The 21,453-nt window shown below is 41.3% G+C and overlaps 1 protein-coding gene across 1 annotated transcript in view; it reads left to right on the top strand.

Annotated features, from left to right (window-relative positions):
- PLEKHG7 (pleckstrin homology and RhoGEF domain containing G7) overlaps positions 1 to 21,453 on the top strand; it is a gene marked incomplete at both ends in the record, with an annotated part of 72,431 nt that overhangs the window by 36,656 nt on the left and 14,322 nt on the right. Inside the window, 6 exons of the mRNA XM_080705628.1 lie at positions 434 to 529; positions 1,094 to 1,195; positions 5,295 to 5,408; positions 14,696 to 14,870; positions 16,997 to 17,112; positions 17,887 to 17,980. Coding sequence (XP_080561754.1) covers positions 434 to 529; positions 1,094 to 1,195; positions 5,295 to 5,408; positions 14,696 to 14,870; positions 16,997 to 17,112; positions 17,887 to 17,980 — 697 coding nt within the window. The remainder of the gene's footprint in view (positions 1 to 433; positions 530 to 1,093; positions 1,196 to 5,294; positions 5,409 to 14,695; positions 14,871 to 16,996; positions 17,113 to 17,886; positions 17,981 to 21,453) is intronic.

The raw sequence follows: 21,453 nt of genomic DNA, 5'->3' as shown, positions 1-21,453 counted from the left end.
CCCGTTACCAGATATTAACTCACTAATTCTCTGTGTTTAATTCCCTGAAAGTAAAGGACATTTGGGATTTTTGCAGAGGAAGGGATAAATGAGAACACAGCATGAGCGTTGCTTTGCTTTCAAGTTAGTGCTGTTGGCAAGAAGAGAATCATTGGGATTTCTTTGGCACCGTGAAGCACAGAAAGCCCATTTGGGCAGAAATGTTAAGAGTCACATAAGCAACGGCATCATACTAAAGAGCACATTTCCAATATGTTCTATGAAGCTTAAATGTCATAACTCATATTGAATAAAATTCTTAGGCCTTGAGAATATTGATTTTTATATTGTGTTGCACAGTTATAGCCAGGAGGTTGGTGTTTAAAGTTCTTGCTTTAAAGGACATGTTTTAAAATGTAAAAGCAAACAGTAATGTGCACTTATTTTTCTAAAGATCTTTATGAATACGCTAAAATATCTGCAAATTCATGACTATCTTCTGGATGTGGATTTATGGAGACTTTTTGCAAACCTGGAGGAGTTAACTCAGGTAAGCCAAAGTAGAAAGATGCCAGCAGCCTTATTTGAAAATTCACCAGAAGATCATGAAAATTCATGCTTGGTGTATACCTAGCACTTGTATTCTATATTGGAATATGGAATATGACTTATCCCATATTCCCTTCCCACAGAATCATGGTCAAGAATTCAAGTTATAAAAAGATCTAAGCATCCACTGATTTTTTTTCTAATCGATTGTGGATCTTAGTGAACCTTTTTTTTTTCATTTTTCAGTGTCTGTTTAAGAAAATAGGAATACTTCTAACCTCCATAATTTTCATAAATGTTTATTTTCCATGAATGTCCATTTCTCATGTATATTATAAAGAATGCCTTTCCTGTCAAAGAAAGGGAGGGGAGAGAGCAGCAAAAATTTGTTTATTAAAAACTTTAAAATATATATATATATCGGAGCATAGAATAAAATAAATGTTTAGATTTTACTAGGAGATAAATTTTAACGGGAAACATCTGTAAGAATGATATTTGAAGTTCATCATTTTTTCTTCCTTGCCCTCAGTATGTGGCTACTCTTGTTTCTTTCTGGCCCTAGATAAGCCTTGGTTTTGTGAACAGTCTCTTCAGCACCATTAAGGACTATGTAGACTCTTCTGAGACTTCTCCATTGATGGATTTCATCTCTGTGCTCACAAAGGTAAATTCCTTCTGGTACATCTCATCTTTGGGCAGTAATTCACCCCACCCCTGAAAAGCTGTTTACAGTGGCTTGTTTTTTGGTTCCTGGGAAGTTCCTACCACCACCCTCCCACAACGGAACTATCCCTTTCTCCAGCAATGGAAGTTTTCAAAAATAACTTCCAGCTTCTGTTTTCCCATTGTCACATCTCCTGGGGGTTTTATTAACACAAAAAAATATGCATGCATGGAAAAGCCATTCCCAAGTCTGTTTTTTAAATGACTTCAATTTAAAGCAATATTCATGGCAGTTCACTAATTACATGGTTCAGTTGTTCCTCTAACAAAATCACCAGTCTCTCAGAAAGGAGCAAAATAAACTTTAAAAGCCATCAACATCCTTAATAATATTTCTGCATGTAAAATGAGGAGAAAAGAGGAAAATCTATAGCTCTGGTTTTATATATGCTATTTATTTTTTGAGTTGATATTTGAGCCTCCTCTCCCACACTTGTTTTTTTCTTTTACTTTGACCTCTTAATCCAAACTGTCTCTAGTCTCATTTAGCAAAATTTAAACTCTTACGCTCCCTTTAAAAAAAAAAAACCCATAGACACTTACTGAACACTTGCCAGTGCTATGTGTGAGGGTGATGCCATGTGTCTGGTGTGCAAAAGGAGAAAGCCTTTGCCCTTGGAGAATTTTCAGAAATTAATCCAATAATGAGATTAGTGATACATCAGCAAATTATGATGAATGCTGCAGAAAAGGAGCCATAGTTAGTATGAGCATCTAACAAAGGAAGATTTCTACATTGGGGTGGGAGGTGGGTTTGTTATAATAGTAAAAGTGAGATAGGAAGAGAGGGGAGTTTGTTTGTTTGTTTGTTTGTTTGTTTGTTTGTTTGTTTGTTTTGGTGGTACTGGGGATGGAACCCTTCTACCTCCGGGCTACACTCCCAGACCTATTTTATATTTTATTTTGGAAACAGGGTATCTTAAGCCAGAGAGGCTGGCTTCGACCTGCACAATCCTCCTGTCTCTGCCTCCCAAACGTGGGGATTACAAGCGTGCGCCACCATGCCCAGCGAGAGGGGAGTTTTAACAAGGGAAAACAGTCAGGTGTGGTGGCGCACACTTGTAATCCCAGCATTCAGGAGGCTGAGACAGAAGGATCGCGGTTCATGGACAGCCTCAGCTACTTAGTGAGGCCCTCTGCAACTCAGTGAGACCCTGTTTCAAAATAAAGAATAAAAACTAGGGCTGAGGGTGTAGCTTAGAGATAGAATGCCCCTCTGTTCCATCCCTGGTACCACAAAATTTTTTTAAAAAAAGAGAAAAATAAGAAAATTAGGTATCAAGCTTGTGGATCCTTTAATGAACTTTGAAAAAATAATTAAATTATAAAGGCTTTGGAAAACAAGAGAAAATATGTAAAGATTGAGGAATTAGCCAAAGTCTCAGAATCCCTCAGTCCCTTAAGACTCAAAAATTGTTTCTAATTTAATTTTTAATAAGTTGTCTAGAGAGATAGTAGCTTCTCATCAAAACACATAGCATAGCTGGGCATGGTGGCGCACGCTTGTAATCCCAGCATTTGGGAGCCTGAGACAGGAGGATTGAGGTTCAAGGACAGCCTCAGCTATTTAGTGAGGTCCTTTGAAATTCAGTGAGACCCTGTTTCAAAATAAAAGAATAAAAATGGGGCTAGGAGTGTAGCTCGGAGGTAGAATGCACCTGGGTTCCATCCTCAGTACTGCAAAAAAAAAAAGCATTCTTAAGAATGCAATATTAATAGATCTTACTAAAGGTCTATAATATAAAATACAGAAGAATGCTCCATACTATGTAATAAATGTACAAATATGGAATTATAATAATTTTTCCTACGTTTACAAGGTTCTTCATTGGTGAGATCAGATTTAGTTGTGCTACGTAACAAACAAACCCCAAATCTCAGCAGCCAAGTTCATACCTCACTTATGCTCTGCTTCTACTTTGTTATTGTCACAACTCTGGGACCCATGCTGCTGGAGTAATCACCACTTGGAATATCTCCAGTCTCCAAGGCGAAAACATGAGACACTGAGGCCAGGCAATCACTGGCTCTTCAAGTTTCAGCGTGAAGCATCACGGGACATGTCTGTTTGCATTTCACTGGCCAAACACAGTCTTGTGGTCAAACTTAGGGGCAGGTACATATCATCCTCCCCAGGAAAGGAAGATAGGGGAACATTAGTACTGGCTAGAAGACTGAGGCATCCTGTTATCACATGTGAGACATCTAAAGAAGCCCTGAGCAGAAAACTGAGGCTTGAGGAGGTCAGATAACTTGGCTAAAGTCAAATGAGTATTGAAATTGTATTTGTTTTTCTTTCTTTTTTTATGTTACTAGGAATTGAACTCGGGGGTATTCTACCTCTGAGCTATATCTCCAGCTGTATTTTATTTTTTACTTTGAAACAAGGTCTCACTAAGTTGCAGAGTGCCTCACTAAGTTGCTGAGGTTGGCTGTGAACCTGCAATCTTGCTGCCTCAGCCTCCCAGGTATTGGGATAACAAGAGTGCACCACCACACCTGGTTTGAGATTGGATTTCTAAACCAGACCACTAACCACTTTTAACCTTGGCCTGTTAACAATTCCCTTCTAGTTGTGAAGTTTCTCAGGTACATTAGTGCCCTGCAGGAAGAACTTCCCTTCCCCTCCAAGTCCCTTTCTCTCCCCAGCCTTCAACACCCCCTACACAACAATCTCACATCCTCTTCTTTCAAGTTACTTTTTGTGTGTGTGTGTGGTACTGGGAGTGGAACCCAGGGGCTTTCTACCTTCGGGCTATACTCCCAGACCTATTTCCTATTTTATCTGGAAACAGGGTCTCACTAAGTTGCTGAGAGCCTCACTAAGTAGCTGAGGCTGGCTTCGAACCTGCGCGATCCTCCTGTCTCAGCCTCCCAAGAGCGGGGATTACAAGCGTGCGCCACCATGCCTGGCTCTCAAGTAACTTCTTGCAGAAGTCCAAGACTTGACTATTCTCCATAGCATTTTGTTCTCTGAGATCCTACAATAAAATATTTTTTCTAGGTTTGCATCTTCTCTGACTCTATTACTGGCACATTCTTTAGAATGTTTTGAGTGGCTTTGGAGTTGGACCTGCTGCAGTCCTCAATGTATTCAGCCTTTCCAGCCAGTGTGTCATCTTTCTCTGCTTCTGCCACCTTCTGATAGTATTGGGAAATTCCTCGAGGGACCTATGACTCATATTAATCAATGAATCTATCAATGGGAACATAAGCTTAGCAACATTATGAAACCCTAAAGAAAGTGCCTGCCAGCAACGAGCATGAAGCATTGCTGAAGAAAAAAGATTAACTGTCATTCCTCAGAAAGTTTCTTAACTGACTTGGTGGCAGATTGTGCATTGTGCTCGGTTGGGCCATGACATATAGAAATGTGTGTAGAAGGGTTGACAGTTTGCTTCATCCTAAAATGAATGAAAGGTGGCTTACAGATGCACGATCATAGCAGGTTCAATGCATTGAATAATAATGAAAAAAGTTGGGGAATAAGTGTCCGGTAGGTAAGACTACTAAACAAATGCACACTTCCAAATATAGCAGGTTTCACAGAGATATGGTAAATTTTCATATTTTTAGAAGCCAGGACGATTAAATGTGTGGGTATTTTTGACAAGTATTTGATGAAAAGTTAAACATCATTACTTTAATCATGGGCTACCAACCCAGGCTTAACATCAGCCATCACGGGCACTGGAATCAAAGGCAGTATTTGTTACTGGGCACCAAGAAGGCTGTGTGGGTCCCCACAAAGCAGAAACAGAACTATTGGGGTGAATTAACTCAAGACATCCTAAGTAGAATTTTCTTTACTTATGGGGGTAAAAACCGTTTTTTGAGGTGTCAACTTGGTTATGAAAACATTATTTTTTAAAGAATGTTTACTGTGGAGAAGACCTGTTCATATCCATGTTCTCATAGCCTCTGCATCAGGGTGGTTCCTCCACTTTCCTCTATTTTCTTTAATGATAGAAATGAAAAAATACAAGAAGTCTATCAGGACTCAATGTTCTCTCTAACTTCCATTCATTCTTTCCTTGCAGTATTTCCGAGGGAGCCTCTGTCAGAGCCACCAGACCTACTGCCTGAACTACTCTGCTGCTGTGTTTTATCTTGAGAGCCTGAGGCAGAGAGAGGACTTCAGCATTTATTTAAAAGTAAAGTAGCAGCTTATTTCTTCTATAGTCTTCCTGATGCTCTTTGGCCTAGCAGATATGGAGAAATATTATCTCCAAATTAAATAGGAAAGAAGAAAAAAATAGGTAATCTCTAATACATTTTCTTTTTTTTTTCTTTTTTTTATTTTTTTATTTTATTATTTTTTTTCATATTTATTTTTAATTGGTGCACTGTATTCATACATCATAGTGGGATACATACTTTTGTAGACATACATGCACACATTGCCTAGTCAGCCCCCACCTGATCCCCACCCCGTTCTCTCCCTATGCCCCCCTCCTATGCTTGGCTTAGTAGTTGACATCTAGTATTATAGCAATTTATCTAAAATTAAAATGATAATCTCACATAACAGTTTCATTTGTCTGATACCAAGCTTTTGATGACTTAAAGATAACATTTCAATATTTCTTTTTACTTTCTTTCTTACCAGAGAATCAATTTTTTTCTATTTTTTAGGTGAAACTATCATATATTTATATATTTATTTTTCAGAAAAAAAATCTATCCTAATATAGAATATGGACTCTAGGTACCCACAACAATCTTGAAAAAGAACAAAGCTAGAAGATATATATTTTCTGATTTCAAACCATATAAAGCTACAATAATTGAAACAGTGTAGTACTATTCTAAAGGCAGATATATAAACCATTGGAGTTAAATAAAAGCCTAGACCTAAATTCTTCCCTATATTATCAAGTTATTTTTGACAAGGTTTCCACGAACATTTGGTGGTAGAAATAATAATCTTTTAACTAAATATTGTTGAAAAATAATAATTACATGGAAAAGAATAAAATTGGACCCTTACCTAATCCCATATACAAATATTAACTCAAAATAGATAAAAGACCTAAATATAAATCTTAAGACTATAAACTTTTAGGAGAAAATCTGGGTCATAAAACCTCACAACATTGAAATTGGCAGTGATTTCTTGGTTATGATTTCAATGGCACAGGCAACAGAAGAGTATACAAACTCCCTAAAAAATAAAAAACATATTGTATATACAAAGACAATGTAAACAGAGTTAACAGTTACTAATAGAATGGGATAAAATATTTCCAAATGCTATATCTGAAGGTATATTAATATTCCAACTAGAAATCCTAAAAATTAACAACAATAAAGGCAAACAATACCCTTTAGAGATAGGTAACAGACTAACATAAAGAATGAATCTCCACAGATAACCAATCTTAGTTGTCTGTTGGATGGAAAATCTTGTTTCTCTGGTTCTGGTGAGTGTTACCTATTTCTTCTTTGTAGTTAATCTCTTTGAGTATTTTCTCTAGTGCTGGTTTTGAAGACATAAATTCCTTCATTTTCTGTTTGTCATGGAAGCTTCTTATTTCTCCATCTAATTTGATAGAAAGTTTTGCTGGGTAGGAAATTTTTGGCTGGAAGTTGTTTTCTTTCAAAATTGGGAATATGTTACTCCAAGCCCTTCTGGCTCTCATAACTTGGTTTGGGAAGTCTGGAGTGATTCTAATTGGTTTGCCTCTGAATGTCACTTGGCCCTTTGTTTTTGTTGCCTTTAAGATTCTCTGCTTGGCTTCCACATTGGTCATTTTGACAATTATGTGGCGTGAGGATCCTCTTCTCCAATCCTGTCTAAAGGGAGATCTATAAGTTTCCTGGACCTGCGTATCGACCTCTTGCTCTATGTCTGGAAAATTTTCTGCTATTACTTCCTTGAAGAGATTGTTGATCCCTTTGGTTTCACTTTCTTTTCCCTCCTCTATTCCAATTATTCTTAGGTTAGCTCTCTTAAAATGGGCCCATATTTCTTCAATATCAGATTCCTGCTGTCGGATATTTTTTCCTAGATTAGAAACTATGCGTTCATTTTTGGAATGATCATCTTCTAAGAGTGAGATTCTGTTCTCCATGTGTTCTAATCAGTTGTTTGTGCTTTTAATTGAGGCCTTTACTTCATTAATTGCATCCTTTATCTCTTTTTGGCTCTCTCTGAGTTCTTTTCGAAGCACCTCTATTATTTCTACAGTTATTTTCCTGATTTGATCTTCTAGAAATTTCTGATTTTCTGTTTTATCGGGTTCTGATGTTGTGGGGTTGTGAGCATTCATTGCTCCAGTATTATTCCTCTTTCCCATGATTTCGGAAGTTTGTGCCTTTCTGGGTTCTTCCCTTGGGTCACTATGACTTCACTTAAGGTGCTCTGGATCTCGAGTCAGTAGTATCTCAGACCCCACTACTCCTTTACTGGGTTGTATCACAGAGTCTCCGGCCCAGAGAGTCGATAGAGGCTGCTTTAGACTGTGGGGGGTGCCAGGTTGCACGTTCTCCTATGGTGTGATATCACTGCCACCGCCCCTCTCCCACTGGGTCAAGTTCCAGTGAGTACAGTACTGGGATTTCTCCGCTGTGGCCCGTAATTTGACTCACTGTTCTTGAGTACGCAGATGTAGCTGTAGTGAATTCGCTGCTGCTGCCGCCGGTGGCAATATGGCGCCGCTGCCACGCCCTCGGCTGTTGGGCTGGCGTTTTTTTTTTCTTGGTTTTGATTTCCACTCTGAATCTCTGCAGCGTGTGCTGAGCTCAGACACTGGGAGCTTTAGATGTTCTCTGCTCCGAGAAATCCCGCCTGGCTGTTCCGCAGCGGCTCCCCTTGGCTGCTGTGGCCGTCCCGTGAATTCGCCGGTGCCTCCGGCAGTATGGCGCTGCTGCCGCATCTGCCGCGTCCTCGGGCGTGAGGATCTCCTCTGTGGCTCTGTTCTCAGTCCGCTTTCTCTCTGGAGCCTGGTGATTTTTTTTGTTTCTCTGGTGATGTTGTTTTCTGGCTTTGAAAGGCGCTGATTTTGTGGTAATGGATATTTGTTGTTAGCGGGGCTCTTAAGCCCCGCTTTTTTTGGTCGCCATCTTCCCGGAAGTCCCTCTAATACATTTTCACCACAATTCTGTTTTTCTCATAAATACATCCTCTACTTCACACTTGGGATTTTTTTTTTTTTAATCTGGGGATGGAACCCAGAGGCATTTGACCTCCGAGCTACACCCCCTGCCCAATTTTTTATTCTTTATTTTGAAACAGGGTCTCACTGAGTTGCGAAGGGCCTCACTAAGTAGCTGAGGCTGCCCGCAAACAGCGATCCTCCAGTCTCAGCCTCCCAAATGCTGGGATTACAAGCATGTGTACCACCATGCCCGGCTCACACTTGGGAATTTTAAATGGTGCAGATCTGGAAACATGATATCATCTAATATCCCTCTTGAAATTTTTGGCTGGGCAAAATTTATTTTGGCATTGGTGGTTTGTGGTAGAAATTGGTACATTGTAAGGAGAACATTTGAAGAAGAATGTAAGCTTTCTTGATGGGCTGGAAGTTTGCCTCTTGTCTTTTTGGGTTCTAGAAAAGTCCTATGGCACAAAAACTAGGAGCATCCTTTACACTGCATGCTGTATGAACAGCGCCCTCTAAAGGAGCTCAGGGAGAGCGCTGTAAGTGTTGATCTGGAGTTGAGCAACATGGCAACGCATGAGGACAAGGAATTTCTGCTGGGAACCATTAGTATTTACCAATAAGCAAACCAGGAATCAACTTTCCTGGACTTCTCCAAGCTCCTTTGACGCCTCCTTTGCCACTTCTTTGATCTGAACTCTACCTTTTCAGTACTGTGCCAATGCCTTTTTGCATAGTCCAAACTTTTCCAGAAAACCAGCCTTTTACTGCGGTTTCTAGAAGCCACAACCAAAATGTCTTCCCAGAGATTTAGGAGGAGGGAAGGCTGCCAGGGCTCCTAGTGACTCATCTATGAATCCAGGGGCCTTTGCCATGGCCTTAGCGATCCAGGAAGCCTGGATATGGACTGCATTAGAAAAAAAAAGTGATCTTGGGGAAAAGAGTTGACTTTATTTTGTAGCTTCAGCATTTCAATACTTTCTTTGCTACTCAAACTGAAAACTGAAAGCTCATTAGCTTCCCAAACACTTGGAATGATCCTGCTGAAAATGTGACCCTAGAAGGAACTGGGAAAAACCAGGTCCAATTCTCCTCCTTCCAAGCTAGGGCAGAGATTAATTGAACAAGGCTCAGGTACCATGTTCAAATAACAGTGGAAAATCCCACGGGAATTGGGATGTACAAAGGTGTTTTACATTAATACATGCAACATACATAGCAGGCAGAGATAGTGAGGGGAAGTGGATAAAGTGTGCAGTGCCATTATGGTAACACATGTTGTGCCTGATGCTTTTCCTACTGCATGATGCTTTAGCAGGTACTTCTGCCAACAGTGTTTTCAGTTTTTAGCACAAACCTATAAAACTGATAACATTGCTCCCATGGCTCCCTGAGGCTCAGAGAGGATACAGGACATTTTCAAGGTCATATTGCTAACAGGTGGCAAATTAAGAACCATGTTAAAAAAAAAAGATAGGTATGTCTATCTTCACCTTTAAACAAACTCTTAAACAAACAAAAATGTATGCATGCAAATGAAAGTCACATGGTACCCCATAACTATGTGCCGTTTTATGTCTTTTATGTATAAGATACAAAGAAATCCAATTTAAATTATTAAAACAATTCAATTCTTTGTACATTCACTGTTTCCCACTCTTTAGGGTGATTTCCCATCTTCAGAGAAGTGTTAGCCTCATGAAACAAAGGTGAGGGTCCAAGGAGAGGCTCTGTGGGAATTCTTCTTCCCACATCCCTGTGGCGCAGAACAAAAGCATCCTCATGCCACTGAGAGTGGCCAGCTTTGAGCCCTTGCTAGGGGCCGGGCACTGCGCTGCATGCCAGACATCTGCAATCTCTTTGTCTACATAATAATTCTATGAAATTTGATATTATCTCCATTTTTCAGGATCTTGGAGAAATTAGGCAACTTGCTGTAAGATATGGCTGTTCTGGCACACAGAGAGGACTTCTCATTCAGATCTGTCTGGAGCTGATATTCATTCTCCTACTGTGCTCTGCTATCCACACCTTTCTTAGAGAACTTCAATCTGTGTCACATTATGGCTTGACTAAAAAGGGATTACGAATGCACTGGGATGGATTTACTCTCCATACCGAGCGAGCTGGGTTTTATGAATGTGCGTACGTTATCCTGGTGCTCACTGGTGGGAGTGGGGTTCTTCCCACCATTTTAGAACTGATTACGATGCTGCAGAGGAAGAACATGGGAACTCTGTGCCAGGTCTGTTAGTGTGGCTCAGCTAAGGACTGCAGAACTCACGGGCTGAGGCTTCCAGATGTTCAGGCGCTGGTCTGTGCACTTTGTATAGATTAACTCATCCACACCTCTCACCAACCCACTGGGGTAGTTCTCTTATCTAAATCAGACAAATGAGGTTTGAGTAGGTTTAGTAAACTCCCCAAGGTTTCAAGGATATCCCACCCCAATACTGCATCCTACCAAAATAGATTTATTAAGGCATTGCACTTGTATCCCTTTACTCCTTTTGCTGGTCCCCTAAACATTTTGGATACTTATTATAAAACAAAAGTAGCCTCCATTGATCTAGATTCATCAGTGAAATAGCCTTGGATGCCCAATATCTCTTGATAGAGATTCTTTAATTTTCCTAATGAACATAAAAAATAAAGCCAATAGAGAGATGAAAGAATAACTTAGAGTTTTTCTTTTATGATTGTCAACTGACATTTCTTCTGCCTTCTGAGGCTTTCTGAAACACTCAAAGCTTCTGATGTCCTGGCCTGAGTCTTGCTCCAAGTAATTTACCACTGACGCATCTTAACTGATTGATACGTGGGGATCTGGTTTTCACATTTTCCCTGATCACCAGTTAATATCAGCGATGTTCCTCACAGCATGGCGATTTGGGGCAACGGCCATGGCTGTGTGTTTTAGGGGACCCCTGACTGCTGCCAAGAAAGCAGTTTCTGAAACTCCCTAGCCACCCAAGAGAAACAGCGGGATCACCGGAATGCTGCTACCACCACCAGCCTGCAGATCAGTCCAGAAGCCACAGTCCTTCTCCCCTCTTCGTCTTTCCATTGGTCCCCACTCCCAGCCCTGGCCCACTGCTGCCCCCTGTTTTCCCCAGGAGGTCTGTGTAGCCCAGTTCCTGGAGTTCAGACACATGTCCCCATGCTTACTCTCCACACTGGCTATGTGTGTGTACACCTGCGGAGAAGAGCATACTCTGCAGGATTTCTGCAAGGAAGCTCTGGTTGATTTCAAAAGAAAGACTGATAAAACTACTAGAGCAGCAGAGGAAGGCCCACCCTCACCCCACCCAAGGACATGGTCCAACTAGGGGAGACAAGTGCAGATTGCTAAGCAGGAAGCTACAGGAGAAGCGGGGAGGACTTGGAGATGGGAGAGAGAGAAGTGTTCTCTTTCCAAAGATGAAGCCAGCAAAATACTGTGTGTGCGTGTGTGCGTGTGTGCGTGTGTGCGTGTGTGTGTGTGTGTGTGTGTGTTTGTGTGTGTGTCTGTGCATATTTAGCACCTTCCTGCAACCCAAAATCTTTAGTAAAATTATGTGCACAATCACAAAACAGTTGGCATGAGGAGGTTCATACTGAAAACTAACATAAGAACCCAACCAAGGATGCAGTGGTCTGAATGTCCCACCAAAACTCAAGCTGAAATTTAATTCCCAATGTAAGGCATTAAGAGGTGGGACCAGGTGGGGCTTTTTAAACACGACTGGGTCACAAGTTCTGCCCTCGTGAATAAATTAACCCATTATGGATTAATGGGTTATTGCAGGAGTGGCTCTCTTACAAAAACCAGCTCTCTCTGTCTTGTGCAGTCTTTCCTTGTGGTCCCTGTACTGTCTGAGACTCTCCCAGGGTCCTCACCAGTGGGAAGCCCCTCATCACACTTGGCCCTCTGACTATAGGTTTTCCAGCTTTTGGAACTCTAGGAAATACATTTATTTTCTTTATATTATGTTATATATTATGCATTATTTTCTTTATATTACATATCATATATATTATAGTATGTATTATTTTCTTTATATTATACATCATATTATATATTATAGTATATATTATTTTCTTTATATTATACATATATTATATTTATAGCAGCAAAATATGGCTATGGTTGATCCATCTTGTTCAGGGGGAAGAAAATAGTGGCCATGGAAACAGGGCCAGACAAAGCCATTAGAATCCCAATCTCCCCAAGGTTGTAAATATCTGGGGAAGGCTCTAGAGTTCCATGGGCCATTGAATTGGTTAAAGTTTGAGCCACTTGTGCCTAGATCTCTAAAATGTAATAACTGACACCGGGTATAAAGATGTCTTTGAGGAAGCAGAGGAAGCCTTCCACAGTGTGTCTGGACCAGTTGAGGATGGTCCTGAAGAGTCCAAGTCACAATGCAAAGGAGTTCACCTGGGCTTGGACCAAGAATGAAAGATAGAAATGGGGGCCATAAATCAAGGGAAATATAGAGTATAAGGGCAGCTTCCTGCTGTAGTCAATTTGGGCTGTTCAAACAAAGTACCTTGGACTCGGTGGCTTAAGACAACAGAACTTGAATTGCCCCGTTCTGGAGGAGGGTGGGGTGCCAGCATGACTGGGTGGTGGTGAGGGGCCTTTGCTGCATTGCAGGCTGCTGCTTTCTCATTGTATCCTCGCAGGGTGGGAAGGGAGCCAGATTCTCTGTGGTCTTTTTTATAAGGGCATTAAACCATTCATGAGGACGACCCTCATGACTTCATCACCTGCCAAGGCCGGGCCTCCTACTACCATCTCACACGGAGTTAGGATTTCAACATAGGACGTTTCGCGGGGACACATCCTGCCCATATTAATTTCTTTGTAGCTGGACTCAGGACCAAACTGGTGAGAATGAATGAGGTGGAAAAGAAAGAGAACACACCCCGGATAATACTTTTTCAGGCACCTTTCTGCATAGCTGCCAGCAACCTGCCCCCAAACATCGTATGTCACCTTCATAAAAGCTGAGGACTTTTTTTTTTTTTTTTTTTTGGTGGTACTGGGGTTCCTGGAAGCCCTTCTATCTCCGGGCTACACTCCCAGACCTATTTTATACTTTTTTTTATTTAGAAACAGGGTCTCTTAAGCCGGCGCGGCTGGCTTTGAACCTGCGTGATCCTCCTGTCTCCGCCTCCCAAGCGCGGGGATTACAAGCGTGCGCCACCATGCCCGGCAGCTGAGGATTTTATATCATAAAAAGTGTCACATTCAAAAAATTTGACAAACTAATAAAACATACATAGAAGTTATTTCATGTTTATTTGTGATTCTCAAATATCATTTATAGAACTCCAATGTATAACCCATAGCAATGCTTTACTAACATTCCTTTTCCTTACACCATGCTTGCATACTCTGCCTACCCCAAATACCCCCTATTAAACACTGTGTGTGTCTTACCCTGTCTCCTTTCCTGCGTGCTCTTCATTATGAAGATAAACTCAGCCTCTTAGATGTCTATTTCATTTTCTTTTTCTTTTTGATCATTACCCTGATTCTTCTTAGCAAAAGGAATCAAGAAACCAACCCAACAAGCCAAACTCCTTCCTTTTGATTTCTGTCTCTCCAGTCTTGATTCCCAGCTCTCCTAACCATACACCACAACAAGGATAGGAACAAAACCCGTAGGACCAGAAATTTCCCTCAATGGCCTATAAATGGGAGAAGCCAATAGGCAAAACTGAACTTTCAAATGAAAAGTGTTAGGGAGGCAGGAACACCTGTATTATTACATCTTATCACCACCACAAGTAGAACCTGCATGGGGAGGATTAATGAATTTTAAACTTTTCCTACATGTACATCTTGTCCTAATTTCCCCACTTAGAAGGATGGAGTCGTGGCGATATAGATGGGGTGATGACCACCACCTTCATCACTCTTTCAGGAAAACACAACAGCTAGAGAAACACACTCTCCTGTGTTTAACTGAATAGTAGCAATGTTAGCCAGTAATATTCAAAATATTTCTTGATCCCGTCTAAGAACACAATTTCAGACCCTGAATTTGACACGGGTAGATAAGACGCTTGCTAAATAGAGTTTAATATGGAATTAAAAAAAATCAAAGGCCAGTTGATGACTTATCCATCTTTCTATCCATCTCATAGCTGTGTCCTGTCAAATCTCTAAGAACCACGAGGGATGTGTGCATGTATGCCTCTACTATCATGTACCCCATTAAGATGTATGATTTCAATGCACCAATAAAAAATAAATACAAAAATAAATCTCTAAGAACCACAGGCTTCTTAGCACCTGAACGGGAGAGGGGATTCCCTGATAAGTGTGCTTTTGCCTTCCTCAGTGGTGCGAGCAAAACGAGCAGTGCAGACGGCTGCACCTGCCTGAGCTGCTGGTGGCCCCACTCCACAGGCTAACCCGCTATCCCTTGCTGCTGAAGAATATCTGGAAAAGGAGTACAGATTCCACCGAGAAAATCATCATCTACTCCATCAAGGAAAAGGTGGAAAAGTCAATCCGTAAGTCCTAAGCTATGGAAGCTTACTTAAAAAGTAAAGGAGCCCTGTGGCTCCTGGGAACCATCTGGATTTCCATCCTCAGAGGTAATTCCATTGACTTAAGGTCATGACTCTGGGAAATGGGATCCACATCTGATTGCCTCATAAATCAACACACAAAACAATGAGCTCTGATCACATCCTGGAAAACAGATGCAGAGCCTAACATTGCGGTTACACAGGACACAGCTCTCTCTCCAAGGGTTTCAGAAGTGAGTTCAGGCAGAAAGATTTCTACTTTCCAGATGATTGAAGCCATTATAATAATAATAATTGTTGTTATTATTATTTATTATTTTGCAGTACTGGGGATGGAACTCAGGGGCATTCTAACTCTGAGCTACACTCGCAGCTCTATTTTTTTATTCTTTTGAAAAAAGTTGCAGAGGGCCTCACTAAATAGCTGAGGCTGGCCAAGAACCTGCAATCCTCCTGTCTCAGCTTCCCAAGTACTGGGATTACAAGCATGTTCCACCACGCCTGGCTGAGAATTTATTTTTTTTAACATCCATTCTGAATCCACACACAAAGCAAATGGGATTCAATGCCACGGAAAGCCTTTCTGGAGGATAAGTTATATTCATCATTTTAAAAAGTCCCTGAAAGCCAGGGTTGTTGTAAAAATTACACCAACTGCAGTCTTTGGAGTGGACATTTGGGCATGGGAACTGAGCAAGCCCTGTGATGGTTACAGTTTACTTATGTAGTTCTATATCACTGAAGTTGAAATAAAGACGTCCATGATATATGCCCATAAAGTAAGATTTCCTGGTGGGTATATATATGTAACAGCTTGATTTGATAATTATTAGCTACATGGAAATTACATATTTGTGTTCTTTTGCCAACTTCAAAGTAAAATTACCAATTAATTGGGGGGAGGTTCTTTCTTCTTTTCCAATTCTTAACAAAAATTCCAAAATGGCCTAAGGAATTGAAATTAAATCTGTCAAGTAAATAAGAAACAAATTCAATTAAAGATCCCAGCATGGTGGTGCACCTCTGTAATCCCAGTACTTGGGAGGCTGAGACAGGTGGATTGTAGGTTAAAGCCCAGGGTGTGGTAATTTAGGGAGACCCTGTTTCACAATAAAAAAAAATTTTTTTTTAATAAAGCTTGAAGTTGAGGCTTGGAGATAGAATACCTCTGGGTTCAATCTCCAATACCACACTAAAAAATAAAAAAAATAAAAAGGATGTTTTTAAAATTTTGAAATAATATTCAGGATTATTATTCATTTGGATGCATTTTCAGGGAAGATAAAAACAAATCCAAGCCAGGCGTGGGGGCACACACTTGTAATCTTGGTACTTGGGAGGCTGAGACAGGAGGATCACAGCTCCATGACCAGCCTCAGCAACTTGTGTCTTCCTCCACAACTTAGTGAAGCCCTGTTTCAAAATAAAGAATAAAAAAATAGTGGGAGTTCAGAGGTAGAATGTCCTTGGGTTCAATCCGCAGTGCCACAACAACAACAAAAAAGCTAATCTTTTGGAATGCCTCTCAATAAAAGATGAATTCTTGTTGTTGAAGGAAGAGATCAGGTGTCCTTCCTTTTTAAGTTCATGACCTTAAAGATAACAAAATGTTAAGGGCTCCACTAACCTTGAGATTCTGTGAGTCTGTGACTTGCCCCATGTTTTCAAAAACCTCAATAGCAACATGTTATTAGAAAATGTTGGAAAATTAATAGAAATCTTCAAAGTACAAATAGAGTTTTTATGAGAAAGAACTAGTCATTCTTATTATGAAGCGAATGTGTGCCATATGATTAGGTTGAAAAAATGTTTGTCCTTGTTAGTGCAATATTTTTTTCTTCATCTACTCACAGGTTGTGTATGGTGTGGCCTATAAGAAGAAATTACCAAGATTTTTGCTAGCATTATTTTTCTCTGCAGGAGGCTGATTTTAAATTACTGAGTTTTCTAAGACATTCAAGCAGGAAGCAATATGTTAAATGAACCTAAATGATGGCTGGCTCCAGGGGCAGTGAGCATCTTTAAATGATTGCTATGTGTGTGGCTAGAATGTATGCTGCAGTGTTTCATGTTTGCAGAAAATATATCGAATGTGTCTTCTCTTTCAGGGGATCTCGAAGGAAAAGTGAAGTGGCTTGACAATTTCCAAAAATTTAGACAACTTCAGGAGATTATAATGTGGCCCCCACTTTGGGACAGAGATAAAAGGTTCTTCATTCCTGAGGTACAAAAAGGACCGGTGCCGATTTATGTCCCTTTCTGGAAGTCTTGCACTCAGGTGGAATTACAATAGTCTTAGAAAAGTCCCCAGCTGTCCACCATTCTCATTCAGCATCCTCATGCTATTACCCAAGACAACTGACTTCACAACTTAGAGGGAGGAAGATTCATTTGCTCATAGTTTTATGGAGATCTTGGAGCTCAGTCTATGTGAGACTGGGATGTGGAGCTAGAGCTCAGACCAGGGCAGCAGGGCACCCAGGCTCTCTTCACATCATGGAAGCCAGAGGCAAGAGTGGAGCGAGGGGAGGAGGTACCATATATAATCCTGAGAGGGCTACTCTCAAGACACAGCCCCAGGCACCCACCTTCTCCAGCAACACCTACTGGCCTAGGCCACCACCCAGATAAATTCATTACAGTGGATTAATCCACTGCTGGGATCACAACCCTCATGACTCAATTACCTCAACACCCATGTATGAGCCCTTCCAGGGACCATTCTATAACTGTATCACCACCTAAAGAATAAGTGTAGTTTTATGAGCAAGAGGTAAAGCCTTCCTCCATATGGCACTCTTTGTGGAGAGGCTGATGTTATTACATCATTTTTGGAAAGGTCCCTTGCAGAGGTTCTCCTGATCTTTCCCATCCCAATGGTTGTCTACTGGTATCTCTAGATATCTTGAACTTTCTGGGTGGAGTTGATTCTCCCAGGTCCTTAAACATGCTCCCTTAAGATCACTAACAGCGTTTATCTTCTCCCTTGTGTTTCAAGGGGTTGAAACACATTTTTAAAGAACACTTGGCAGAAAACATCTTGTCACCAAGCAACAGACATCTTCTCCATGAAGGGAAATTAACTCTTGCAGGTAAACTGCTGCTTGCTTTAAAATCCCAATATCATTGCTACTTATCGCTCTTCTGTTGCCTGTAATTTTTTTTTTTTTTTTTTTTTTTTTTTTTTTTTTTTTGCTGGTCTGGGGATGGAACCCAGGGGCATTTGACCTCTGAGCTACACCCCCTGCCCAATTTTTTATTCTTTATTTTGAAACAGGGTCTCACTGAGTTGTGGAGGGCCTCACTAAGTAGCTGAGGCTGTCCTCTAACCGTGATCGTCTGGTCTCAGCCTCCCGAATGCTGGGATTAGAAGCGTGTGCCACCACGCCCGGCTCTGTTGCCTGTAGTTTTGGAAGGGTGGGCAGCTCCATGTCCACCCATGTTCAAGGGGATGGAGACGTGAATCCAAGAGCGTCCAGCTTGAACAAACACTACACAGTGTAACTCCCTGCATGCCCTCCACTTTCTCTCTGTAAAATGGGATAATTATATGTACCTCACAAACTTCTTGTTAGAACAAAATTACATACACAAAGAACAAGTTCAAGTCTCGCATGTATGCTGGGCATGGTAGCAGATGCCTGTAATGCCAGTACTTGGGAGGCTGACACAAGAGAATCACAGGTTCAAGGACAGTCTCAGCAACTTAGTGAGACTTTCGGTAACCTAGAGAGACCCTGTTTCAAACAAACAAACAAACAAACAAACAAACTAAACTAAAAAGGCCTGAGAATGTAGCTCAGAGGTAGAATGCCCCTGGGTTCAAATCCCAGTACAAAAAAAAAAAAAAAGTCAGGCATTTAATGTGCTCTGAATGTCAGCAGCTGAGCAATCAAGCTACCAAGGGTGAAAACTGGGAAAAAAAAAATTATATAACACAGTGTGCTCGGTAGGTGCCAGTGAAGAATATCAAATAATTCTGCATAATCATTTCCCCAGTTGAGAGGTTCTCTCCTAATTACCAGGACTGCAGTGTAAGTTCAGAGGAGAAACTTTAAGTCAGGGGCCCAGGAAAGGCTTCATGCAATGCTTGGGACTGGAGGTAAGCTTTGAGGATTCGGACAGGAGGAGAGGCTGGAGGCCGAAGCTGAGAGAGTAGCAGAGCGCACGGGCTGGCGAGCCTGGCACTGACCAACCGTCCACTCCCAGCTCAGCCCTGCCCACTCACACAATCTTGGGAGAGTCGCAGGCTTCTCCCCGCTTCAGTGTCCCCTTCTTGTCCAGAGGAGTAAATGAGTCAACACATGTACAAGCAGCAGAAAGAACCATGGACACAAAATCCATATTCAATGAGTAGTATGATGGTCAGACAGAGCTGCCTGGCTGAAGTAAGACTGAAATCACTTATTTCATTTATTCATTTCTGCACATACTCTTTTTTGTGTGTAGAACAGACTGGAGATTGAATCCAGGGCCATTCTATCTCTGAGCTACACCTCTAGCCCTTTTTATTTTTTATTTTGAAACAAAGTCTCACTTAGTTATGGAGGCTGATCTTGATTGAACCTGAAATCCTCTGTCTCAGACTCCCAAATACTGGGATTACAGTTGTCTTCCACCACACCCAGATCTGCACATACCCCCCCCCCCACGTGATACTGGGGATGGAACTCAAGAGCATTCTGCCTCTGAGCTATACCCCAACCTGATTTTTATTATTTTATTTTGAAACAGGTTCTCACTAAGTTTCAGGGAGCCTCACTAAGTTGCTGAGGCTGGCTATGAACCTATAATTTTCCTGTCTAAGCCTCACAAGTATTGGGATTACAAGCGTTTGCCACCACAACCAGCTCTGCACATACATTGATTGGGCACCTATTGTGTTTCTTTTAATTTTTTTATTGGTGCATTGTAGTCATACATCTTAATGGAGTATAAGATGGTAGAGGCATACATGCACACATCTGAGAAGGTTTAAGGTGTATGATGCTGCCTGTTTATGACGGCTTGAGAGACTGTGAGATGCTGGGGATAATTCTGTACTCACTACATGTATTGAGAGTCTGCTATGTTTTAGGTCTAGCACTGAATTTCAGGTTTGGACATACTTTCCACCTGTCAATTTTCAAATAGGGAAGGTAGATATGTCCGGTGTTGTATAGCAGAAGAATTTTTCATGCATTCTCCTTCAAGTAAGATACACAGAGGAGTTCTGTTTACCCCATGTTCTAGGTGAGGTGTCTGAGCTCAGTTCCAGATCATGCTCCTGGTCATCTGGAAGGCAACCAGCATAGTCCTGGCTGAAGCCAGGTCATCTCAGCCCCAGAGGCTTCCAGAATCACAACAACTGCTCTGGAAGCCAAACAGGGACCCAGCCAGGACACTGCAGGCAATCAGAAGTCCTTGCATTCTTCATTTGTATTTTATTATTTTATTTTATTTTTTGGTGCTGGAGATTGAAGCTAGGGCCTCACGCATGCTAAGCTCCCAGTCCCAGTCGTTGAATTCTTGAGGAGAATGTGATTGGTCTAAAAGGGTGTTAAAGAAAGAGTTATTCAAGCCAGGTGCACAGGCACACGCCCGAAATCTCAGTTCTTAGAAGGCTAAGACTGGAGAATCCTAGGTTTCAGTCCAGTGCATGTTAAATTAGCCAGTCCCTGTTTTAAAAATAAAAAAGATAAAATAGGCCGGGCATGGTGGCGCACGCTTATAATCCCCACACTTCGGGGGTGGAGACAGGAGGATCGTGTGCTGGTTCGAAGCTAGCTTTGCTGGCTTAAGAGACCCTGTTTCCAAATAAAAAATATAAAATAGGTCTGGGAGTATAGCCCGAAGGTAGAAGGGTTTCCAGGAACTCTAGTACCACCAAAAAAATAAAAGATAAAATAGGCCTGGGGGTCTAGCTCACACACACACACACACACACACACACACACACACACACACACACAGAGTTATCCAGAAGCAATACACAAAATGGCAGAAAGGAGACTAAAATGGAATCCAGGCAGTAAGCTCCACAGTGAAGAAGGTGAAGAAGCAGGGGAGGAGAGGAGCGCCGTGCCATTCGCCAATGTTATCTGTAGTTCACCTACCCCTTGTTTTCATTTGGAAAGATAACAGGTTTAACCATTTTTTAATATTATGTACAATTTCAGACAGGTGTGGTGGTGCACAGCTGTAATCCCAGTACTTGGGAGGCTGACACTAGGATCACAGGTTTGAGATCAGCCTTGGCAACTTAGTAAGAGCCCCAGCAACTCAGTGAGACCCTGTTTCACAATAAAAACAAAAAGGTTAGGTGAGGGGTACCTCAGAAGTAGAATGCCCCTGGGTTCAATCCTCAGTTACACACACACACACACACACACACACACACACACACTCTCTAAATTTCCAAAATAATTATATACAACACCAAAATAGTGAAATTTAAAAAAACTTTGTTTTTCTCAGCCCAAAACATATGCCTCCACCTCCAAAATCAACCTCTGCCCAAGTTATCAGAGATTTTGTTCCTCTGTTTTCTTGATCTGACAACCTCACAACCCTGTAAGATCAGCAG

This window comes from Muscardinus avellanarius (genome assembly GCF_963383645.1).
Source record: "Muscardinus avellanarius genome assembly, chromosome: 11".
NCBI classification, from domain to species: Eukaryota; Metazoa; Chordata; class Mammalia; order Rodentia; family Gliridae; genus Muscardinus; species Muscardinus avellanarius.
This window is presented reverse-complemented; position numbering and strand designations above follow the sequence as displayed.